This window comes from Corvus hawaiiensis, chromosome 27 (assembly GCF_020740725.1).
Source record: "Corvus hawaiiensis isolate bCorHaw1 chromosome 27, bCorHaw1.pri.cur, whole genome shotgun sequence".
In the NCBI taxonomy this organism is placed as follows: Eukaryota; Metazoa; Chordata; class Aves; order Passeriformes; family Corvidae; genus Corvus; species Corvus hawaiiensis.
In genome coordinates this window covers 1,649,302-1,674,119 of record NC_063239.1, presented here as the reverse complement: position 1 = coordinate 1,674,119, position 24,818 = coordinate 1,649,302, and the positions used below count along the sequence as shown (strand labels likewise).

The 24,818-nt window shown below is 52.7% G+C and overlaps 1 protein-coding gene across 1 annotated transcript; it reads right to left on the bottom strand.

Annotated features, from left to right (window-relative positions):
* Positions 1-21,733, bottom strand: ENTPD4 (ectonucleoside triphosphate diphosphohydrolase 4). Its single transcript, XM_048287425.1, is given in 14 exon segments — positions 1-1,213; positions 3,237-3,398; positions 4,824-4,909; positions 8,334-8,378; positions 8,380-8,659; positions 9,426-9,592; positions 10,920-11,050; positions 14,062-14,121; positions 14,754-14,857; positions 14,946-15,096; positions 17,647-17,852; positions 19,786-19,971; positions 20,708-20,815; positions 21,651-21,733. Coding segments are annotated over 13 exon segments (1,818 nt in total). The 5' UTR covers positions 20,716-20,815; positions 21,651-21,733; the 3' UTR covers positions 1-981.
* Between the last annotated feature and the right edge of the window lie 3,085 nt (positions 21,734-24,818).

Below are 24,818 nucleotides of genomic sequence, written 5' to 3'. Positions count from 1 at the left end.
TTCGTACAAACCCCACTTTTAATCACGGACAAAGTTCCTTTCAAGTAAAACCGAGAGCTTTAAATAAAATATAAATTAATTTCCAGGGGCTCGGGCAGACCCCGGGCGCGCTCCCCTCCGGTTTCCCAGCTCCGTTCCCGGCGTCTCCGGGAGGTCTCTCCGTGGTCACGGAACAGAAATGAAGGATCCAGCTGGTGCCACCGGGAGGGCAAAGCTTCCAAGGAAAAAGGAGGAGCTGGCACGAGGGGGCCGAAGTGATTGGAGAGGATTTTTATGGAAGCACAGCATTGGATGCGAGGGATTTTCCTTCTCCATCAGGGGAGCGATTCCAGAAGGGAAAAATCCCATCGAGTGTCCTAAAAGGGGTTTTCTTCCTGCTTTTGGAATTCCTGCTCTTTGAGATTCCAAACTGGGAGCAGGGATGGCAATGCTGGAATCTGGCAAATCCCAGCAGTCCTCGCTCATCCCGGGATTTGGGATCTTCCCAAAGCTGGGAATTCCCACTCATCCTCTCCTCTGCCCAGGCACCTTCTCCTTCTCCATCGGGGGAGCGATTCCAGACGGGAAAATCCCATAAAGTGTCCTAAAAGGGTTTTTTTTCCTACTTTTGGAACCTCTGGAATTCCCGTTGAGGCTCCAAACTGGGAGCAGGGATGGCAATGCTGGAATCTGGCAAATCCCAGCAGTCCTCGCTCATCCCGGGATTTGGGATCTTCCCAAAGCTGGGAATTCCCACTCATCCTCTCCTCTGCCCAGTCCCTGCACACCCCAAAGTGCAACATTCCCAACAAAGTCATTTTTGGCATTTTTCCCTCCCGACCCACTTTTCCCGGATTTCTCTGCTCATCCCACGGAATCCGAGGGGCAACAAAAGGAGGAACCCTGAGGCAAAAATGGCTTTTTGTTTTCTACGTGTGTGTGTGTGTGTGTGTGTGTGTGTGGATGAACCCCCCCCAGCGCCCCTCCCATCATCCCAAAATCTCACAGGGGCCCCGGGATCTTCTGTGGGATCGGGATCTTCTCCGGGATCCAGAGGGCCGGGGAGGAGGCGCCGTGGGAGAGGCGGCGGTGGATGCGCCGCAGGCGGAGCAGGTAGAGCAGGATGGAGAGCAGCACCACCAGGAAGCAGGCGGAGAACAGGTGGTGGTTGTACACGAAGGAGAAGCTCCTCCAGTGGGAGTGGCTCCCACGGAAATTCTCCTGCTGGATGTCCCTGGGAAAGAGCAGAGGGACAACGGGCAAATTTTTGAGGCAAAATTCCCATTCCAACGTGGCTCAGGGTGGGAATCAGAGCCCGTTTTTGGGGGGAAGAGTGTAAAAAGCACAGTTTGAGGGATCACCACACTGTTCCCATCCCAAAATTCCCGTTCCAAAGGCTCTTCCTGAGTTTTTGAGAGCCTTGAGAAAGAGCAGAGGGACAATGGGCAAATTTTTGAGGCAAAATTCCAGTTCCAATGTGGCTCAGGGTGGGAATCAGAGCCCGTTTTGGGGGGGAGAGTGTCTAAAAATCAGAGTTTGAGGGATCACCACACTGCTCCCATGCCAAAATTCCCGTCCCTCTGCTCTTTCCCAGATTTTGAGAGCCTTGGGAAAGAGCAGAGGGAAAATGGGCACGGCTTGGGAGGCAAAATTCCCATTCCAACGTGGCTCAGGGTGGGAATCAGAGCCCGTTTTTGGGGGGAAGAGTGTAAAAAGCACAGTTTGAGGGATCACCACACTGCTCCCATGCCAAAATTCCTGTCCCAAAGGCTCTTCCTGAGTTTTTGAGAGCCTTGGGAAAGAGCAGAGGGACAATGGGCAAATTTTTGAGGCAAAATTCCAGTTCCAATGTGGCTCAGGGTGGGAATCAGAGCCCATTCTGGGGGGAGAGTGTCTAAAAATCAGAGTTTGAGGGATCACCACACTGTTCCCATGCCAAAATTCCTGTCCCAAAGATGTTTCCCAGATTTTTGAAAACCTTGGAAAGAGCAGAGGGAAAATGGGCAAATTTTTGAGGCAAAATTCCAATTCCAACGTGGCTCAGGGCGGGAATCAGAGCCCATTTTGGGGGGAAGAGAGTAAAAAGCACAGTTTGAGGGATCACCACATTGTTCCCATGCCAAAGTTCCCATCCCAAAGGCTCTTCCCAGATTTTTGAGAGCAGAGGGACAACAGGCACGGCTTGGGAGGCAAAATTCCAGTTCCAATGTGGCTCAGGGCGGGAATCAGAGCCCATTCTGGGGGAAGAGTGTGTCTAAAAATCAGAGTTTGAGGGATCACCACACTGTTCCCATGCCAAAATTCCCATTCCAAAGATTGCTCCCAGATTTTTGAGAGCCCTGGGAAAGAGCAGAGGGACAATGGGCAAATTTTTGAGGCAAAATTCCAGTTCCAATGTGGCTCAGGGTGGGAATCAGAGCCCATTTTTGGGGGGAAGAGTGTAAAAAGCACAGTTTGAGGGATCACCACATTGTTCCCATGCCAAAATTCCCATCCCAAAGGCTCTTCCTGGATTTTTGAGAGCAGAGGGACAACAGGCACGGCTTGGGAGGCAAAATTCCAGTTCCAATGTGGTTTGGGGCGGGAATCAGAGCCCATTTTGGGGGAAAGAGTGTCTAAAAATCAGAGTTTGAAGGATCACCACACTGTTCCCATGCCAAAATTCCCGTCCCTCTGCTCTTTCCCAGATTTTTGAGAGCCTTGGGAAAGAGCAGAGGGACAATGGGCAAATTTTTGAGGCAAAATTCCCATTCCAGCGTGGCTCAGGGCGGGAATCAGAGCCCATTCTGGGGAACGGGCTCTAAAAATCAGAGTTTGAGGGATCACCACATTGTTCCCATGCCAAAATTCCCATTCCAAAGATTGCTCCCAGATTTTTGAGAGCTCTGGGAAAGAGCAGAGGGACAATGGGCACAGCTTGGGAGGCAAAATTCCCATTCCAATGTGGTTTGGGGCGGGAATCAGAGCCCATTTTGGGGGGAAGTGTCTAAAAATCAGAGTTTGAGGGATCAGCACACTGTTCCCATCCCAAAATTCCCATCCCAAAGGCTCTTCCCTGATTTTTGAGCGCCCTGGGAAAGAGCAGAGGGACAACGGGCAAATTTTTGAGGCAAAATTCCAGTTCCAGTGTGGCTCAGGGCGGGAATCAGAGCCCATTTTGGGGAACAGGCTCTAAAAAGCACAATTTGAGGGATCGCCACCTCTTCCCACCCCAAAATTCCCGTCCCAAAGGCTCTTCCCGGGTTTTTGAGGGGTACCTCAGGGGCAGGAAGCGGGTCCGGTACAGGATGGCCCCCAGGGTCCACTGCACCTCCTTGTCATAGACCTGCAGGGCCGTCTTGAGGCTCCCGTAGCTCTCGGGGAAGGAGAATCCCCGGTGGAAAACCTCGAACATCCAGGCGGACTTAAAGCACTGGAACCTGGGAACAGCGGGAACAGCGGGGTCAGAGGGGACAGAGGGGTCAGTGGGGGACAGAGGGGGTCAGTGAGGGACAGAGGGGGTCAGTGAGGGACAGAGGGGGTCAGTGAGGGACAGAGGGGGTCAGTGGGGGACAGAGGGGGTCAGTGAGGGACAGAGGGGTCAGTGGGGGACAGAGGGGTCAGTGGGGGACAGAGGGGGTCAGTGAGGGACAGAGGGGTCAGTGAGGGACAGAGGGGTCAGTGAGGGACAGTGAGGGCCAGTGAGGGACAGAAGGGCCAGTGAGCGACTGAGGGGGACAGAGCGGTCAGAGGGGGACAGAGGGGTCAGTGAGGGACAGAGGGGTCAGTGAGGGACAGAGGGGGTCAGTGAGGGACAGAGGGGTCAGTGAGGGACAGTGAGGGTCAGTGAGGGCCAGTGAGCGACCGAGGGGGACAGAGCGGTCAGAGGGGGACAGAGGGGTCAGTGGGGTCAGTGAGGGTCAGGGAGGGACAGAAGGGCCAGTGAGGGACCGAGGGGGACAGAGGGGGTCAGTGGGGGACAGAGGGGGTCAGTGGGGGACAGAGGGGGTCAGAGGGGTCAGTGAGGGACAGTGAGGGACAGAGGGGTCACAGTGAGGGACAGAGGGGACAGTGAGGGACAGTGAGGGACAGAGGGGGACAGTGAGGGACAGAGGGGGACAGTGAGGGACAGAGGGGGACAGTGGGGGACCGTGGGGGTCAGTGGGGTCAGAGCGGGACAGAGGGGTCAGTGGGGGTCACTGAGGGTCAGTGAGGTCAGTGGGGACAGTGGGGGACAGTGGGGTCAGAGGGGGTCAGTGGGGGACAGTGGGGGTCGGGGGGACAGTGGGGGTCAGTGAGGGACAGAGGGGGTCAGTGGGATCAGTGGGGACAGTGAGGGACAGAGGGGTCAGTGAGGGACAGTGAGGGACAGAGGGGTCACAGTGAGGGACAGAGGGATCAGTGGGGACAGTGAGGGACAGAGGGGTCAGTGGGGACAGTGAGGGACAGAGGGGTCAGTGAGGGACAGAGGGGGACAGAGGGGTCAGAGGGGGACAGAGGGGTCAGAGGGGGACAGTGGGGACAGTGGGGACAGTGGGGACAGAGCGGGACAGAGGGGGATAGAGGGGTCAGTGAGGGACAGAGGGGTCAGTGGGGACAGGGGGGGACAGTGGGGTCCACTGAGGGTCAGTGGGGGACAGAGGGGTCAGTGGGGTCACTGAGGGTCAGTGGGGGTCACTGAGGGGGACAGAGGGATCAGAGGGCTCAGCCAGCACAGCAGGATCAGGCAGCAACAGCGGGATCAGCTCAGCTCAGCATTCCCATGACCACCAGGCACACCCAAACACAGAATTCCCAGGCTTTTCCCAGTTTTCCCCCCACTGCCCGGGATGCCCGGAGCGGGCCCGGGCCGGGCTCGGACTCACTTGAGGCGGTGCAGGTCCGCGTGCGAGGCGTAGAGCCCGCGCTCGAAGCGCTGCCGCAGCACCGACCACCTGGTGGCACAGTATTCCTGCGGGAAAACAGGGAAAACAGGGAAAAAGGGAAAACGGGAATCATCCCTGTACGAACGCAGAGTGCCGAGAATATTTCTCTGCCTGTTTTTAAGGGTTTTTACCCCCCTGAACAACGCTGGTTTAGCTTCAAACCTTGGAAAAAATTAGCAACAGTCAGACAAGAACTGGAAAATGCAGAGGTGGGAATGAGGTGATGGACGACGATGGGAGATTGGCACAGGGTAGAAAATTTAGAGGTTTTGGGCTTCTCTTTGTAGTAAAGAGATGAGAGTAAAAAAGATCCAAGTGGAGGATTGTTGTTGTTCTCTAAACCTTCTTCTCCTTCTTCTACCACTCCACGTTCTGCAGTAAAAGTGGTTTGGGATGATTGGATAGAGAATTCCGCAGTTCCTGCCCGTGTTACTGAATAACGGGTAGGAAAGTGAAAATAATGCACGTTTTTAGTAACTATTGGTTAAAATATCTTTAGAAGGCTGTGTAAATCTTGGTAATTGGACTCATTCCTACTTTCCTTCCTTCCATGCTGTACCTGGGTCACGCTGGTGGCTCTGTTCCTCTGATAAGACTCAATAAAGAACTCTCTGGAAGCACTGAAACTCCAGGAAAAGTCTGGGTTTATCTTTGAAACTCCTTGCAAGGATTTCAGTAAATTCTCTCCCATCAGGAGGGATTTGATTTAGGGCACGGCTCGGTGTCGATCCCAGCACTCCTTCCGCCCGGAGAAGGGAAATCCCAGCGGATAAAACGCTCTGGAATTCCCAACGTGAAAAAACAACAGCAGCTCGCGCTGGCAGGAAGGCGGATCCCAAATTTTGGGGGAATGTTTCGAGCCGTGCGTGGAGTTTGGGGTGGAATTAATGTTCGGGAATGTCGTTGGGAGCGGGAAAGCGAAGCTCTGTTTTTTGGGAATTGGCTCATTGCCGTGTGTTGTAGCTTCACCTGCTTCCAAAAAAACGGAATTCTCCAGGAATAACACCGGGAAAAGGGCACAAAGGAAGAGGAAAAGGATCTTTTCCCAAGAATTTCCCAGTCTTTTCCCAAGAATTTCCCAGTCTTTTCCCACTAATTCAGACACTCCTAGAAAACAACAAGGATGCCGAATGGATTTTCCCGGTTCTGCTGTTTTATCATTGAAAATCCCTGTTTTCCAGGAAAGTTCAATCACAGAGCCATGGAATTGTTTGGGGTCCCAAGGGATTCAGGGATTCTCTGGTTCCAAGCACTTCCATGGGAAGGGATCAATTCCGCGATCCCAGGTGGCTCCAAATCCCATCCAGCCTGGCCTTGGGTGAGGAACGGGGAGTTCCGAGGAGGAAATCTGGGATTTCCTAAGGAAACTTGGGATTTCCTAAGGGAATTTGGGATTTCTTAAAAAAATTTGGGATTTCCTAAGGAAATTTGGGATTTCCTATGGAAATCTGGGATTTCCTAAAGGAATTTGGCATTCCTTAAGGAAATCTTGGGATTTCCTAGGAAATTTGGGATTTCCCAAGGAAATCTGGGCTTTCCTAAGGAAACTTGGGATTCCTTAAGGAAATCTTGGGATTTCCAAAAAAATTTGGGATTTCTTAAGAAAATCTGGGCTTTCCTAAGGGAATTTGGGATTTCCTAAGGGAATTTGGGATTTCTTAAAAAAATTTGGGATTTCCTAAGGAAATCTTGGGATTTCCTAAGAAATTTGGGATTTCCCAAGGAAATCTTGGCTTTCCTAAGGGAACTTGGGATTTCCCAAGAAATTCGGGATTTCTTAAGGGAATTTGCGATTTCCTATGAAAATCTGCGATTTCCCAAGAAATTCGGGATTTCTTCAGAAAATCTGGGCTTGCCTAAGGCAATCTGGCATTCCCTAAGAAATTCGGGATTCCCTACAGAAATTCAGCATTTCCCGCGGAAAAAATTTCACTGCGGGACTCTGGCGACCAAACCCCGGCGCGGAGTTAAAACCCCAGAGAACAATCCCGGATCAATCCCAAATCAATCCTGGATCAATCCCAAATCAATCCCGGATCAATCCTGGCTCAATCCCAAATCAATCCCAAATCAACCCCGGCTCAATCCCAAATCAATCCCAAATCAATCCCAAATCAATCCCGGCTCAATCCCGAATCAATCCCGAACCAATCCCAAATCAATCCCAAACCAATCCCAAATCAATCCCGGCTCAATCCCGGCTCAATCCCAAACCAATCCCGGCTCAATCCCAAACCAATCCAAAATCAATCCCGGCTCAATCCCAAATCAATCCTGGCTCAATCCCGGCTCAATCCCAAATCAACCCCAAATCAATCCCGGCTCAATCCCAAATCAATCCCAAATCAATCCCGGATCAATCCCAAATCAACCCCAAATCAATCCCAAATCAACCCTGGCTCAATCCCGAATCAATCCCGAATCAATCCCAAATCAATCCCAAACCAATCCCAAATCAATCCCGGCTCAATCCCAAATCAATCCCAGCTCAATCCCGGCTCAATCCCAAACCAATCCCAAATCAATCCCGGATCAATCCCAAATCAATCCCGGATTAATCCCGGATCAATCCCAAACCAATCCCAAATCAATCCCGGATCAATCCCAAATCAATCCCGGATCAATCCTGGCTCAATCCCGGCTCAATCCCAAATCAATCCCAAATCAACCCCGGCTCAATCCCAAATCAATCCCAAATCAACCCCAAATCAATCCTGGCTCAATCCCGAATCAATCCCAAATCAATCCCAAACCAATCCCAAACCAATCCCAAATCAATCCTGGCTCAATTCCAAATCAATCCCAAACCAATCCCAAATCAATCCCGGCTCAATCCCAAATCAATCCCAAACCAATCCCGGATCAATCGCAAATCAATCGCAAATCAATCGCAAATCAATCCTGGTTCAATCCCGAATCAATCCCAAATCAATCCCAAACCAATCCCGGCTCAATACCAAATCAATCCCAAATCAATCCCAAACCAATCCCGACTCAATCCCGGCTCAATCCCAAATCAATCCCGGCTCAATCCCAGATCAATCCCAGCTCAATCCCAGCTCAATCCCGGATCAATCCCGGATCAATCCTGGCTCAATCCCAAACCAATCCCGGCTCAATCCCAGCTCAATCCCGGATCAATCCTGGCTCAATCCCAAACCAATCCCGGCTCAATCCCGGCTCAATCCCAAATCAATCCCGGCTCAATCCCGGCTCAATCCCGGATCAATCCTGGCTCAATCCCAAACCAATCCCGGCTCAATCTCGGCTCAATCCCAAACCAATCCCGGCTCAATCCCGGCTCAATCCCAAATCAATCCCGGCTCAATCCCGGCTCAATCCCGGCTCAATCCCGGATCAATCCTGGCTCAATCCCAAACCAATCCCGGCTCAATCCCGGCTCAATCCCAAATCAATCCCGGCTCAATCCCGGCTCTCCTCCCGCCCCACCTTGGCCGCCCTGGTGAACCTGGCAGCGCTGTAGTCGCCGCCCATTGCGCAGCACGTCCTCAGTGCAGTAGTAGAACTCGGAGAATCCGTAGAATTCGCTGTCCTGGAAGCGCACGGGCGGCTGGAAAACGCCGTTCAGGGAGCTGCGGGTGCCGTTGGTTCGGTTGAGGAGCGGCCGGAGCAGCTCCCGGCACAGCTGGAAGTCGCCGGTGCCGCGCAGGTGCAGCGTGAGGCCGCGCTGCCGCAGCTCGTCCCGCGCATCCAGGGGAAGGCAGGGATCCAGGAATGGCGAATCCGGGCTCAGGCCGCTCTGCCTGCCCAGCAGCCTGGGGGGAATAGGGAGGAGAGGTTGGGAATAGCCAGGCTCGGCTGGAAAAGTTGGGGAGTTTCCCCTGGAATGGGGAGAAATTGGGGTTTGCTTCGTTCAATGGATGGGTTGGATTGGTGAATGAATTCATTGCTGACGGGATGGAAATATCCAGGGGCAGCCACGGCTGCTCTGGGAATTCCAGCCCAGCCTCTCCCCACACTCCCAGCCAGGAATTCCTTCCATAAATCCAACCTCAATTCCAGTTTGAACCCATTACTCCTTGTCCTCCACTTCCTGAGGAGGAATCCCTCTCCACTTCCCAGATTTTCCCTTCCTTTCCCTTCCCTTCCCTTCCTTTCCCTTCCCTTCCCTTCCCTTCCCTTCCCTTCCCTTCCCTTCCCTTCCCTTCCCTTCCCTTCCCTTCCCTTCCCTTCCCTTCCCTTCCCTTCCCTTCCCTTCCCTTCCCTTCCCTTCCCTTCCCTTCCCTTCCCTTCCCTTCCCTTCCCTTCCCACATGGAAGTGCTGTGAGCTCTCCACACAACATCCAGGATCATTCCCACCTTTCCCATCTTTCCAGAGCCACCTCCCACTGTCCCAGCTTATCCCAACCTGGCCTTGGACACTTCCAGGGATCCAGCAGCAGCCGCAGCTCCTCTGGGAATTCCATCCCAGCCCCTCCCCACCCTCACAGGGAGGAGCTCCTTCCATAAATCCAACCTCAATTCCAGTTGGACACTTCCAGGGATGGATCAGCCCTGAATTCCCCGGGGAATTCCCAGTACCTGTTGCTGAGCAGGGTGCTGGAGAACAGGCTGTCCTCGTATCTCTGCCGGGCCGCATTCCCACCGAATCCCAGGAATGTTGCCACGTACACCCGGTACACGTGCTCCGTCTGGTGGGCGTCGCACCCCAAATTAAACTCCGCCAGCAAATTCTTGGCCACTTCCTCCTGCAGCAAAATCAGGAATGAACGGGATGATCCCGACCCTGAAAGGAATGTTTTCCGATGTCCTGGACACCTCTAAATTCAGCCCTCGCTCATCTCCCGATCCACAGGATCGTGGAATTGTTCTGGTTGGAAAAGATCTTTAAGATCATCGATCCAACATCCTCAAGAGCCACATCCGTGGGTTTTTGGGTATTCCCAGGAATGGGGACTCCACGCTGCCCTGGGCAGCTTTTCCAACGTTTTCCATCCCTGGAGAGCCCCGGTTTTTGAGTTTTCCTCTGGGATAATCATTTCCCATGGTAATTGTAAAATCCAAGATTATTTCGTAGGGAGAGCAAAACTGAGGAGTTTTCCTCGGGAATGATCATCTCCCAAATAATTTTGAAAAATCATTTCATACGGAGAGCAAAATCTTGGAATTCCAGATTCCCGGCCCTGCTGACACTCAAGGAGCTGCAAAGCCTGGGAATTGCTCCTGTGGAGCCTGGAATTTTCTTCTCCCATGGGAAAACGTGAGTTGTGGCTCCTGAATTCTCTGCTCCACTTCCCCCCTTCCCAATCCCGATTCCCAGGACAGATTCCATGACCAAAATCCCTATTTTACACCCGTTTCTGCTCAGATAAAACCACCCCACAGCCAGGAATTTTCATCCCTATTCCCAGTTAATTTCTGACTAGATCTGAACTGGATCTGAATATCCAGATTTTATTAATTCCAAATTAATTAAAACCCCGTAATTAGGAAAATATTCCACAGGATTTCAAAAATCCATTCCTGGAACAGAGCCAAACACGGGCATTTTCTGCTGTTCTTCCTTTAGATGATTCCCAATTCATTTCATGGGATGTTCAGCTTAAAATATTCAGGAATTCCTCCAGAATTCCATGGAATTGGAGCGGTTTATGTCCCATTTAAGACTCGGGACAAAGCAATTCCATGACATTCACAAAACCGCTCATTCCATTGCTCCCAAAAATGAAAGGAAAAAGTCGTTTTTATGGAAGTTTTTTTCTGGGAACCACCAGGGATTCTGGGGGTTTTAAGCCCCGGGATGCAGAATTTGGAATTTAAGGGATTGAAAATTGTCTGGAAAAAAGACTAAAAATTCCGGATGAATGCAGGATCTGAGTGATGGGAATGATGGAAAACACAAAAGGAATTCTTAGCTGGCGGAGGCCTCGCGCTGCCATCGTCTCTCTCGCTTTGGGAATGGGATGGGATGGAGGATTCCGAAGGATGGGAAAGAAAGGAAAAGGCATTAAAATCATTCCCGAGGGAAGAGGGAATTGCACGGATAATGACCTGCTGCGGGGAGGCAACGCTTACACTTTGGGGGACTTCGTACGCGATCTGCGTGGAAACGCCGCCCATGTCCAGGATCCCCACGGTCCTCTTCCGGAAAATGGGATCCCGGCGCTCGCTTCCCGGGATCTGCACCTCCACCATGGCCTCGTCCTCTGGGGAACAGGGAAAATCGGTGGGAAATAGGGAGAAATCACCTGGAAAATCACTGAGATACAGGGAAAAATCAGTGGGAAAATCTCTGGGATACAGCCAGGGAGGGAAAATGGGATCCTGGTGCTCGCTTCCCGGGATTGTCCTCTGGGGAACAGGGAAAATCAATGGGATCCAGGGAGAAATCACCGGGATATTTCCTGGAACTGCACCTCTACCATGGCCTCGTCCTCTGGGGAACAGGGAAAATCAATGGGATCCAGGGAGAAATCACCGGGATACTTCCTGGAACTGCACCTCTACCATGGTCTCATCCTCTGGGGAACAGGGAGAATCGGTGGGAAATAGGGAGAAATCACCTGGAAAATCACTGGGATACAGGGAAAATTAACTGGGATACAGGGAAAATTAACTGGGATTCGTTTCCCAGGATGTGCGCCTCCATCACGGCCTCGTCCTCTGGGGAACAGGGAAAATCACTGGGATATAGGGAGAAATCATTGGGATATAGGGAGAAACCACTGGGATATTGGGAAAAGTCAGCAGGAAAATCCCTGGGATACAGGCAGGGAGGGAAAATGGGATCCTGGTGCTTGCTTCCCAGGATTGTCCTCTGGGAAACAGGGAAAATCACTGGGATACAGGGAGAAATCACCGGGATATTTCCTGGAACTGCACCTCCAGCATGGCTTCATCCTCTGGGGAAATGTGGGAAAAATCAGTGGGAAAACCCCTGGGATACAGGCAGGGAGGGAAAGTGGGATCCCAGCACTCGCTTCCCAGGATCTGCACCTCCACCATGGCCTCGTCCTCTGGGGAACAGGGAAAATCACTGGGATATAGGGAGAAATCACCTGGAAAATCACTGGGATATAGGGAGAAATCACCGGGATATTGGGAAAAGTCAGCAGGAAAATCCCTGGGATACAGGCAGGGAGGGAAAATGGGATCCTGGTGCTCGCTTCCCAGGATTGTCCTCTGGGAAACAGGGAAAATCAATGGGATACAGGGAGAAATCACCGGGATATTTCCTGGAACTGCACCTCCAGCATGGCTTCATCCTCTGGGGAAATGTGGGAAAAATCAGTGGGAAAACCCCTGGGATACAGGCAGGGAGGGAAAATGGGATCCTGGTGCTCGCTTCCCAGGATTGTCCTCTGGGGAACAGGGAAAATCACTGGGATATAGGGAGAAATCACCGGGATATTTCCTGGAACTGCACCTCTACCATGGCCTCGTCCTCTGGGGAACAGGGAAAATCACTGGGATACAGGGAGAAATCACCGGGATATTTCCTGGAACTGCACCTCTACCATGGCCTCGTCCTCTGGGGAACAGGGAAAATCAATGGGATACAGGGAGAAATCACCGGGATATTTCCTGGAACTGCACCTCTACCATGGTGTCATCCTCTGGGGAACAGGGAGAATCGGTGGGAAATAGGGAGAAATCACCTGGAAAATCACTGGGATACAGGGAAAACTAACTGGGATACAGGGAAAATTAACTGGGATTCGTTTCCCGGGATGTGCGCCTCCATCACAGCCTCGTCCTCTGGGGAACAGGGAAAATCACTGGGATATAGGGAGAAATCATTGGGATATAGGGAGAAATCACCGGGATATTGGGAAAAGTCAGCAGGAAAATCCCTGGGATACAGGCAGGGAGGGAAAATGGGATCCTGGTGCTTGCTTCCCAGGATTGTCCTCTGGGAAACAGGGAAAATCACTGGGATACAGGGAGAAATCACCGGGATATTTCCTGGAACTGCACCTCCAGCATGGCTTCATCCTCTGGGGAAATGTGGGAAAAATCAGTGGGAAAACCCCTGGGATACAGGCAGGGAGGGAAAGTGGGATCCCAGCACTCACTTCCCAGGATCTGCACCTCCACCATGGCCTCGTCCTCTGGGGAACAGGGAAAATCACTGGGATATAGGGAGAAATCACCAGGATATTGGGAAAAGTCAGCAGGAAAATCCCTGGGATACAGGCAGGGAGGGAAAATGGGATCCCGGCGCTCGCTTCCCAGGATCTGCACCTCCACCATGGCCTCGTCCTCTGGGGAACAGGGAAAAGCAGTGGGATATAGGGAGAAATCACCTGGAAAATCACTGGGATACAGGGAAAAATCAGTGGGAAAATCCCTGGGATACAGCCAGGGAGGGAAAATGGGATCCTGGCACTCACTTTCCGGGATCTGCCCCTCCACCATGGCCACATCCTCTGGGGGAACAGGGAGAAATCACTGGGATATAGGGAAAAGTCAGCAGGAAAATCCCTGGGATACAGGCAGGGAGGGAAAATGGGATCCTGGTGCTCGCTTCCCAGGATTGTCCTCTGGGGAACAGGGAAAATCACTGGGATACAGGGAGAAATCACCGGGATATTTCCTGGAACTGCACCTCTACCATGGTGTCATCCTCTGGGGAACAGGGAAAATCGGTGGGAAATAGGGAGAAATCACCTGGAAAATCACTGGGATACAGGGAAAATTAACTGGGATACAGGGAAAATTAACTGGGATTTGTTTCCCGGGATGTGCGCCTCCATCACGGCTGCGTCCTCTGGGGAACAGGGAAAATCACTGGGATATTGGGAAAAATCACTGGGATATAGGGAAAAATCAGTGGGAAAATCCCTGGGATACAGGCAGGGAGGGAAAATGGGATCCTGGAGCTCACTTCCCAGGATCTGCACCTCCACCGTGGCCTCATCCTCTGGGGAACAGGGAAAATCACTGGGATATAGGGAGAAATCACCTGGAAACAGGGAAAATTCACCGGGATCCCAGGAAAAATCCCTGGGATCCAGGCAGGGAGGGCCCAGAGGAGCTGCTGCTCGTGGGTGTTAAAGGTGTGGGTGGGAGTGGGGCCAACATCTGGCTGGAAACACCTTCCCAACATCTGGAAATGCCTGGAAATGCAATTCCCATGGCTGGAATTCCAACATCTGGCTGGAAAATCATCACCTGGACCGACCCCCGTGCCCCAGTTCCTCAGTCAGATCCTCACCATCGTCCGTGTGCTCAAATCTTCCAAGGACAAAGTTGATCCCAATCCATGCATAGACTCCTGCAGGTGCAAGAAAACACATCTGGAATTTCAGGGATAGCAGGAACAGCTGGAATTTCGACTTCAAAGCAAATGGAAACGTTTGAATTCCTTTTTCCCCAGAGCGTGAGTTCAGCTCTGCTGTTGCTCTTTTTTACTTTATTTTATAAAATCTTACAAGTTAAACATTCCTCAGGAATCAGGAATTCCTGAGGAATCAAGAATTCCTGACTGTTATCTCCGCTCCCAGGTCAGAGCCATGACAAAATTCCTGATTAAATGAATTAAAGGCACTTCCACGTGTAAAATTCAGGGAAGAAATTCAGGGAATTCACTTTTAAAGTGATTTTAAGGCTCTGGTGATCTCTGCTTTCGAAATCACCTCAGCCTGCAAAGCTCCCTCCATCAGGAATGTGGTGCTTGATCCTTCCCTCTCCCTCCCCAAAGGCAGAGGAAACAAATTCCATTAAAATTTCAGGGATAATTAGCAAAGGTTTGGCCAGTCAGGAGCTCACATCATCCCCACACTCCCGATCTCCCGAGGAATAAAAACTCTCAAGCAAAGCAGGATTTGAAAAAGCACCAAAACCACCCCAAAGCATCCCTTGGAATTCCTAAACATTCCCTAGACACCTTTTCCAAGCTCCACCTACCTTCCTGCTTCCCTGAAATCACCTCAGCGTGCGAGTCCGAGAAGAGGAAGTCGAAGTGCACGGGGATGTCCGTGAGCAGATCCTCCAGGATGGCCTTCTGCTGGCTGCAAAATCCCACGGGGAGGGTTACAAACCGCTGCTGGAAATCCCAAAAAACCCCAAAAAACTCCCCAAAAAAAGGCAGAGAATCACCTCTCCGGCAGGATCCTCATGCCAGCGGTGCACAGGATGTACAGAGGCGTCTCCTTGTGCTTGGAGCGGGGCACGTGCTCGGCGGCGAAGCTGAGCAGGGGCGAGATGTAATCGCTGACTTTGTCGGGAGAGCCGGCGAACTCCGAAATTCCTGGGAAAACAGAAATGCTGGGAAGCGAGGCAGCTCCGGCTGGAAAATCCCGGGAAAGTTCCCTGGAAAATCCTGAGCAGCAGCAGGAAGGGGAATGAATAAGTCAAGTGGGAAATCAGCTGTAAAACCAGGGAAATAAGGGTGGAGGGGAGAGCTGGGGTTCCTTTAAACCATGAACTAAACTTAGATGTGATTAGGCTTATAATTATTAGGTAATTATTAATAATAATTAGCTCAAATAATTCGACAGGAAGCCAATTATTCCTTCCTTAAATAAAGAGCAGAAAAATCCCAAAACCCCAAGAATTCCATGGCGGTTCCTATAAAAAAACTTCCATAAAAATGTCTTTTTCCTTTAAATGGTAACAGGAGCAGCAGCTGCCTCATCCATGGAAAAACCTCTCCCTCCTGCCCCATTCCAGACTTAAATTCCTTGCAAACCAATCCCAAAAAACCCTGGAGCTGTTCCATGCTGGAAGTAGCCCTTACCCAGACACTCTGGAGCGCAGGAAGCACAGACAGGAGAAGAAAACACAGAGAAATCCCATGGTTTTTCCCAGTTTTTCCCGGTACCTGGTTTGATTTTCATCACCACGGGTCTCCTGTTGCTGTCCCTCATCTGCTGGATGTCCAGGAGCTCGTGGGGACAGCTCCTGCCTCATCCATGGAAAAACCTCTCCCTCCTGCCCCATTCCCAGACCTTAACTCCCTGCAAACCAATCCCAAAAAACCCTGGAGCTGTTCTGTGCTCACAAACTGGAAATATCCTTTATCCACACACTCCAAAGAGCAGGAGAGGAAAACACAGAGAAATTCCCACATGGAGCTGATTTTTCCCAGTCCCTGGTTTGATTTCCATCACCACCTTCTCCTGCTGCTGTCCCTCATCTGTTGGATGTCCTGGAGCTCGTGGGGACAGCTCCTGCCTTATCCATGGAAAAACCTCTCCCTCCTGCCCCATTCCAGACCTTAAACGCCACAAAAATCCCTGCAAACCAATCCCAAAACACCCCAGAGCTGCTCCATGCTCACGAGCTTCAAATCCCCCTTACCCAGACACTCTGGAGCGCAGGAAGCACAGACAGGAGAGGAAAACACAGAGAAATCCCATGGTTTTTCCCAGTTTTTCCTGGTACCTGGTTTGATTTTCATCACCACGGGTCTCCTGTTGCTGTCCCTCATCTGCTGGATGTCCTGGAGCTCGTGGGGACAGCTCCTGCCTCATCCATGGAAAAACCTCTCCCTCCTGCCCCATTCCAGACTTAAACTCCACAAAAAATCCCTGCAAACCAATCCCAAAACACCCCAGAGCTGTTCCATGCTGGAAGTAGCCCTTACCCAGACACTCTGGAGCGTAGGAAGCACAGACAGGAGAGGAAAACACAGAGAAATCCCATGGTTTTTCCCAGTTTTTCCCGGTACCTGGTTTGATTTTCATCACCACGGGTCTCCTGTTGCTGTCCCTCATCTGCTGGATGTCCAGGAGCTCGTGGGGACAGCTCCTGCCTCATCCATGGAAAAACCTCTCCCTCCTGCCCCATTCCCAGACCTTAACTCCCTGCAAACCAATCCCAAAAAACCCTGGAGCTGTTCTGTGCTCACAAACTGGAAATATCCTTTATCCACACACTCCAAAGAGCAGGAGAGGAAAACACAGAGAAATTCCCACATGGAGCTGATTTTTCCCAGTCCCTGGTTTGATTTCCATCACCACCTTCTCCTGCTGCTGTCCCTCATCTGTTGGATGTCCTGGAGCTCGTGGGGACAGCTCCTGCCTTATCCATGGAAAAACCTCTCCCTCCTGCCCCATTCCAGACTTAAACTCCACAAAAAATCCCTGCAAACCAATCCCAAAAAACCCCGGAGCTGTTCTGTGCTCACAAACTGGAAATATCCTTTATCCACACACTCCAAAGAGCAGGAGAGGAAAACACAGAGAAATTCCCACATGGAGCTGATTTTTCCCAGTCCCTGGTTTGATTTCCATCACCACCTTCTCCTGCTGCTGTCCCTCATCTGCTGGATGTCCTGGAGCTCGTGGGGACAGCTCCTGCCTTATCCATGGAAAAACCTCTCCCTCCTGCCCCATTCCAGACCTTAAACGCCACAAAAATCCCTGCAAACCAATCCCAAAACACCCCAGAGCTGCTCCATGCTCACGAGCTTCAAATCCCCCTTACCCAGACACTCTGGAGCGCAGGAAGCACAGACAGGAGAGGAAAACACAGAGAAATCCCATGGTTTTTCCCAGTTTTTCCTGGTACCTGGTTTGATTTTCATCACCACGGGTCTCCTGTTGCTGTCCCTCATCTGCTGGATGTCCTGGAGCTCGTGGGGACAGCTCCTGCCTCATCCATGGAAAAACCTCTCCCTCCTGCCCCATTCCAGACTTAAACTCCACAAAAAATCCCTGCAAACCAATCCCAAAACACCCCAGAGCTGTTCCATGCTGGAAGTAGCCCTTACCCAGACACTCTGGAGCGCAGGAAGCACAGACAGGAGAGGAAAACACAGAGAAATCCCATGGTTTTTCCCAGTTTTTCCTGGTACCTGGTTTGATTTTCATCACCACGGGTCTCCTGTTGCTGTCCCTCATCTGCTGGATGTCCAGGAGCTCGTGGGGGTTCCCGTTGTGCCGGGGCCAGCAGTACACGAAGATCCTGGAGCCGCTGCTGCCGCAATCCACCACGATCCCGTAGTTCAGGTTGGGGTTCTTGGTGTCCGTGGCTTCCGTGTCCGTCACCCTGGCCAGGTACCTGGGGGAAACAAAAGAAAAATGGGAATTGCTCCAGGGAATTCCAGGCATGGGGTGTTTTGGTCCAAATCCGACTGGAAATGGGATGTTTTCCAGCATTTCAGGGGATTTTGGAATGAGGTGGGTGGGAAGGGAGCTTAAAGCCCGTCCAGGGCCACCCCCAGGGACATCTCCCACTGTCCCAGGGGGCTCCAGCCTGGCCTTGGGCACTTCCAGGGATCCAGGGGCAGCCCCAGCTGCTCTGGGAATTCCATCCCAGCCCCTCCCCACCCTCCCAGCCAGGAATTCCTTCCATAAATCCAACCTCAATCTCCTCTCTTTCAGTTCAAACCCTTCACTCCTTGTCCTTCCTGATGAGGAATCCCTCTCCACTTCCCAGATTTTCCCTTCCCTTCCCACATGGAAGTGCTGTGAGCTCTCCACACAACATCCAGGATCATTCCCACCTTTCCAGAGCCACCTCCCACTGTCCCAGGGGGCTCCAACCTGGCCTTGGGCACTGCCAGGGATCCAGGGGCAGCCCCAGCTGCTCTGGGAATTCCATCCCAGTATCCCACCTATCCCTGCCCTCTGGCAGTGGGAAGCCATTCCCTGTGTCCTGTCCCCACTGAACAGAAAATTCCAAGGGAAATGCCACCCTCCAGGACCGAATTCCCACAGAAATGCCGGAAGCAATTCCCAAAATGATTTATTATGGAGAATTTTTGCTGCTGGAGCTGCTACGGAGACATAAAATACGAGCACAGGAATTACTGATAAAGGAGAGATTCCTAAAAAAAGCAGGAAGGGGTTTCTTTTAGGAAAGATAAAGATTGATGGGAAGAGCCTCTTTTCCTCTACCCCCAACACAGCCCGTGAGTGCTTCCCTTTTTCCCCAGAGCTCCTTTTCCATGGAATTCTTTCCCCCTTTCTCCCAGAGCTCCATTTCCCTATTTTCCATTGAATTCTTTCCCCATTTCCCCATTTCCCACGGAATTCTTTCCCCATTCCCTCTTTACCATGGAATTCCCTCCTCCTCTCACCTGTGGGAGCTCCTGTCCCGGGCTGCTGCAGATGAGGAGCAGGGAGTTCCCTCTTTCCCATGGAATTCTTTCCCCATTCCCTCTTTCCCCATTCCCTCTTTCCCCCAGAATTCTTTTTCCGTTTCCCTCTATTCCATGGAATTCCTTCCCCCTTTCTCCCAGAGCTCCACTTCCCTCTTTTTCATTGAATTCTTTCCCCATTCCCTCTTTCCCCACTTCCCTCTTTTCCATGGAATTCTTTCCCCATTCCCTCTTTCCCCATTTCCCTCTATTCCATGGAATTCTTTCCCCACTTCCCTCTTTCCCACAGAATTCTTTCCCCACTTCCCTCTTTCCCAAGAAATTCTTTCCCCACTTCCCTCTTTCCCAAGGAATTCTTTCCCCACTTCCCCCTTTCCCACGGAATTCTTTCCCCATTTCCCACAGAATTCTTTCCCCATTTCCCCATTTCCCACGGAATTCTTTCCCCATTTCCCACGGAATTCTTTCCCCACTTCCCCCTTTCCCATTTAATTCTTTCCCCATTTCCCACAGAATTCTTTCCCCATTTCCCTCTTTCCCAAGGAATTCTTTCCCCACTTCCCCCTTTCCCACGGAATTCTTTCCCCATTTCCCCATTTCCCACGGAATTCTTTCCCCATTTCCCACGGAATTCTTTCCCCACTTCCCCCTTTCCCATTTAATTCTTTCCCCATTTCCCACGGAATTCTTTCCCCACTTCCCTCTTTCCCACGGAATTCTCTCCCCATTTCCCCCTTTCCCATTTAATTCTTTCCCCACTTAGCTCTTTCCCATGGAATTCTTTCCCCATTTCCCACGGAATTCTCTCCCCACTTCCCCCTTTCCCATTTAATTCTCTCCCCATTTCCCCCTTTCCCGCGGAATTTCCCCGGAATTCCCCCTTCCCCTCACCTGTGGGAGCTCCTGTCGCGGGCGGCCCGGCCGTACTTGCTGCGGATGAGGAGCAGGGAGCAGAGCAGCAGCGCCGCGGCCCCCAGGAGCAGCAGCTGCCTCAGGGGGGTGCCCAGGATGCGGGGGCAGCCCACGGGGGACAGGCTGAAGTGCCACGAGGCTGGCAGCAGGCAGGAGATGCTGATCCTGCAATCCAGAGGGGGATAAAGGACCGCATGGAGCGATGGATTCGGGTCTGAACAATTCCCCGGGAGGGTGGGAAGGAGCCGGGATGGAATTCCCACAGCTGCCCCGTTGCTGGGAGTGGTCTGGGTTGAGGAGGGTGGGAGGATCCCACAGGGGTTGGGGCTGGAGCTCCTTTTTTAATCCTGGCTTTATTTCCAGAACTCGCGGCAAAATTAGAGCCAGAAAGGAGGGAAAAGCCTGGTTTGGGATTCAGGGAATGGGAATCTGGGGATGATACTGGAGAAGAGAAGGTCTGGGGAGAGCTCAGGGCAGTTTCCCAGGGCCTTAAGGGGCTCCAGGAGAGCTGGAGAGGGGCCTGGGACAAGGGATGGAGGGACAGGACACAGGGAATGGCTTCCCACTGCCAGAGGGCAGGGATGGATGGGTTATTGGGAAGGAATTCCTGGCTGGGAGGGTGGCAAGGGGCTGGGATGGAATTCCCAGAGGAGCTGTGGCTGCCCCTGGATCCCTGGCAGTGCCCAAGGCCAGGCTGGAGCCCCCTGGGACGGTGGGAGGTGTCCCTGCCCATGGAATGGGATGATCCCTAAGGCCCCTTCCCACCCAACCCACTCCAGGATTCTGTTCTGGGTTGAGCGGACTCAGGACACCATTCCCACGCTGGAACTCCTGATCAGGTTCCCTGCCCTTCACTCCAAAGCCAGCCCAGTTAATCCCACAGCCCCTTTGGGGTCCTCACCTGCCCATTTTGGGATCGGGGCAGCACAAGGAGCAGCTGCTGCTGGAGCCTCAGCCGGTGGCCTCGGACGGCCCGGGAACATCCAACCTTCCCAAAGCCATCCCTCCTCTGCTCCTGAGGGAAAACCACAGCGAGCTGCTCCCTGCCCAGCACTGGGAAGATCCCTGAGGGCAGAGCCCGGGATGGGATCCCTCTCCTTCCCTCAGCGCTGCTGCGGCTGCACCAGGACGTGGGTCCAGTGCTGGGCATTCCGGGATGAGGAATAAAGGGATCATCTGTGGGACCAAGCAGGGCCACAAGGATGAGGAAAGTATTGAATCACCTCGTGCACGATGGGATGGAATTCCCAGAGGAGCTGGGGCTGCCCCTGGATCCCTGGAAGTGCCCAAGGCCAGGCTGGGATAAGCTGGGACAGCGGGAGGTGTCCCTGGGCACAGCAGGGCTGGCACTGGATGGGCTTTGAGGTTCCCGGGATTCTGTGACCCCGCACAGCCAGTCCCGACAAGGAGCTGACCCCCGACACGATAAAACATCAGGAATATTCCAAAAGAAAAGCGGGAACGCCAGCACACGGACACAGCCCGGGGCTGCCTCTCCCTCCCGCCCCCGCCCCATCCTGAGGGAAGCTCCCGCCCGCGCTGCCACGAAGGCAAAGCGCGACTGCTCCGGCAGCGCCGCCGCCGCCCGGGGACGGGGATGAGGGAACGGGATGGAGACAGGGACGGGAAAAGGACGGGAAAAGGACGCGGAGAGGAACGCGCTGCTCCAGGCCCCCCGCCCGTCCCCACGGCCGCCAGCATCCCGCAGGGCCCGGCTCGGCTCCCCCCAATCCCCGCGGCCCTGCGGGGGCCGAGGTGTGTCCCGGGATCTCAATCCCATTTCCAATCCCATTCCCGATCCCCATCCCGGTGTCCCCCCCCCCGCCCTCTCCCCCTCGCTTCACCTCCCGGGCCGCCCCATGGCAACCGGCCCCGCGCCACTTCCGGGTGCGCCGCCGGACGTGACGCAGTGCGCGCTGACGTCACGGCGGACCCGGGAAGGGATTCCCCGGGGGCGTGGCTCCAGGAGGGGGCGTGGTCAGGGGGCGTGGTCACGGTAAAGTGGGCGTGGCCATGGGTCCAGGTGCGCTGCAGGTAAAACCAGCCAAAAATCGCTACAAAACCGGCGTTTAACCGCAGAAATAGGGAGCTATGGCTAGAAACGTGCCAATAGTTTGAAATACATGAGCTTTATTGTTATAAATCTGTCAACAGTTTGGAATAAATTCAATTTATAGCTATAAACGGGTCAATATTTTGAAATATATAAAATTTATGGTTATCAGTATGCCAATAGTTTGGAATAAATTCAGTTTATAGCTACAAACGGGTCAATATTTTGAAATATATAAAGTTTATAGTTATCAATATGCCAATAGTTTGGAATAAATTCAATTTATAGCTGTGAGTGTGCCAATATTCTGAAATGCATTATTATAAATTGCATTATTACATTATTATAAATACACAGCGGTGTTGTAGCACCTGTAATAAATATCTAAATATTTACGATATAAAGACTAAATTAATTAATCTGATTAAGAAAAAAAATCCGAGGAAAGAACCTTTCCTTGCCTGGAAGGTGCGGGAAATCCATGGGGAAAAGGGGAACCCTCCCGGGCGTTGCCGCTGAGCGGCAGCAGCGCCTGTGCCCGCTCCAAGATTTCTCTGGAGAAATGGAAGGAGAAAGTTTATCCCGGCAAGGATAAGGTGGGAATAACGGGAATAACCTCATGGATTTGCAGGGAAAGCTGGGCTGGATGTGGAACCCATCCCCGGCGGGGCTGGGTGTGAGCAGGAGAGCAAGGGATTTGGGATGGGAAATTATTCCAAGGGAGGAAGGGAAGGAAAAAAGGGAAGGAATAAGGGAAGGGGAAAGAAAAAATGGGAAAGGAATAAGGAAAGGAGAAGGGAAAGGAGTAAGGAAATAAGGGATAAGGAAAGGGGAAAGGAGAAAGAAAAGGAGTAAGGAAAGGAAAAAGGAGAGGAACAAGGAAAGGAGAAAGAAAAGGAGTAAGGAAAGGAAAAAGGAGAGGAATAAGGAAAGGGGAAAGGAAAAAGGAAAGGGGAAAGGAAAGGTGAAAAGAGAAAGAAAAGGGGAAAGGGGAAAGGAAAGGTGAAAAGAGAAAGAAAAGGGGAAAGGAGTAAGGAAGAAGGAAAGGAAAAAGGGAAGGAAACATGAAAAAGGAAAGGAATAAGGGAAGGGGAAAGAAAAAACGGGGAAGGGATAAGAGAAGGGGAAAGAGTAAGGAAATAAGGAAAGGAAAAAGGAGAGGAATAAGGAAAGGGGAAGGGAAAGGAGTAAGGAAATAATGGAAGGGGAAAGGGGAAAGGAAAGGTGAAAAGAGAAGGAAAAGGGGAAAGGAGTAAGGAAGAAAGAAAGGAAAAAGGGAAGGAATAAGGAAAGGGGAAAGAAAGGGAAAAAGGAAAGAATGGAAAGGAAAAAGGGAAAGGTTTCTGTGTCTCCAGCGATTTCTGCCCAGGGGCTGCTCTGGGCCAGGACGGGGGGCAGAAATATTGGAAAACAGGGAAAACGGGAGAGGAGCTGCCGCTGGAGCGCGGCTGGCAGAGCGCTGATCACTCCCAGCTGCCTGCGCTCCCCGGGCCGGAGGGAACGCGGGATGTTGGGAATGATCCCATTCCGCGGCACGAAACCGGCTCCCGCTGGAATCCCGCCTCGGGAGCTCCGAGGAGCGCGGCAGGAAGGGCTTTCCAAGCACCCGATCCCGCTTCGTGCGGTGTGGGAGAAGCTGCGACCGAGCCGTGCTGGGGATCGGCGGGATGGGGAGACTCGGAGGAGGAGCTGGAGCAGCACTGGGAATTGGGCTTTTCCAAGGAGAAACCACCCCTGGGATAGGGACAGGGACAGGTCGCTCCTGTGCCCCGGCGAGGTGTGGGGGTGGGTGGGGGTCCCTATCTCGGGGACCCCGCGCCCCCGGCCGCACCCTCCGGGCTATCGGCGGGACCGGGAAGCGCCGATAGGGAGCAGCCGGGGCTGGCGCTGCTGATGGCGGGGAGCAGCCCGGGGCCGGCCGCGGGGTGTGGAGAGGAGGGGACGCGGCTGGAAGGGTCTCCCAGAAGGATTTTCCTCCCGGCATTTCAGGGTCTATTCGTTAAAAGGTTCCCGTTCCAAAGCTGGAGGAGCGGCCCGAGGTCCCGAAGCTGCGCTGGCTTTGGGGTGAATAAAGGGGAGTTTTTCTTTGCTTGGGCTCTGGGAGAAGGCTCAGACCCCACCTGAGTCCTCATTGCAGCCTTTTTTCCTCACCATCTTTTAATCCTGTTTTAATCACGTTTGTTTGCCCATCAGAATTAACCAATGTCACCGAGGCCATGTGAGGGGCATGAGCAGGGTCACAGAATCCTGGAATGGTTTGGGTTGGAAGGACCTTAAAGCTCATCCAGCTCCAATCCCGACATCTTCCACTATCCCAAGGTGCTCCAAACCCCGTCCAACCTGGCCCTGGAGACTCCCAGGGGTCCCTGGGCAGCCACAGCTCCTCTGGGAATTCCATCCCAGCCCCTCCCCACCCTCCCAGCCAGGAATTCCTTCCCAATATCCCATCCATCCCTGCCCTCTGGCACTGGGAAGCCATTCCCTGTGTCCTGTCCCTCCATCCCTTGTCCCCAGTCCCTCTGCAGCTCTCCTGGAGCCCCTTTAGGCCCTGCAAGGGGCTCTGAGCTCTCCCCAGATCCTTCCCTTCCCTTCTCTTCCCTTCTCTTCCCTTCCCTTCCCTTCCCTTCCCTTCCCTTCCCTTCCCTTCCCTTCCCTTCCCTTCCCTTCCCTTCCCTTCCCTTCCCTCTTCTCTCTCCTCTCTCCCCCAAATTCCCATTCCCTGAATCCCAAGCCAGGCTTTCCCCTCCTTTCTGGCTCTAATTTTGCCGAGTTCTGGAAACAAAGCCAGGACAAAACCAGGAGCTCCAGCCCCAACCCCTGTGGGCTCCTCTGCCCAGCGCCTCCAGCTCCTCCTGAAATCACCTCCAGCTCCTCCCTCCCATTGTTTCCCCAGGGCTCCAAACCAGAAAGGCGAGTTGGGGGGGAAAAAAAAAACCAACTAAAAACCAACAAACTTTGG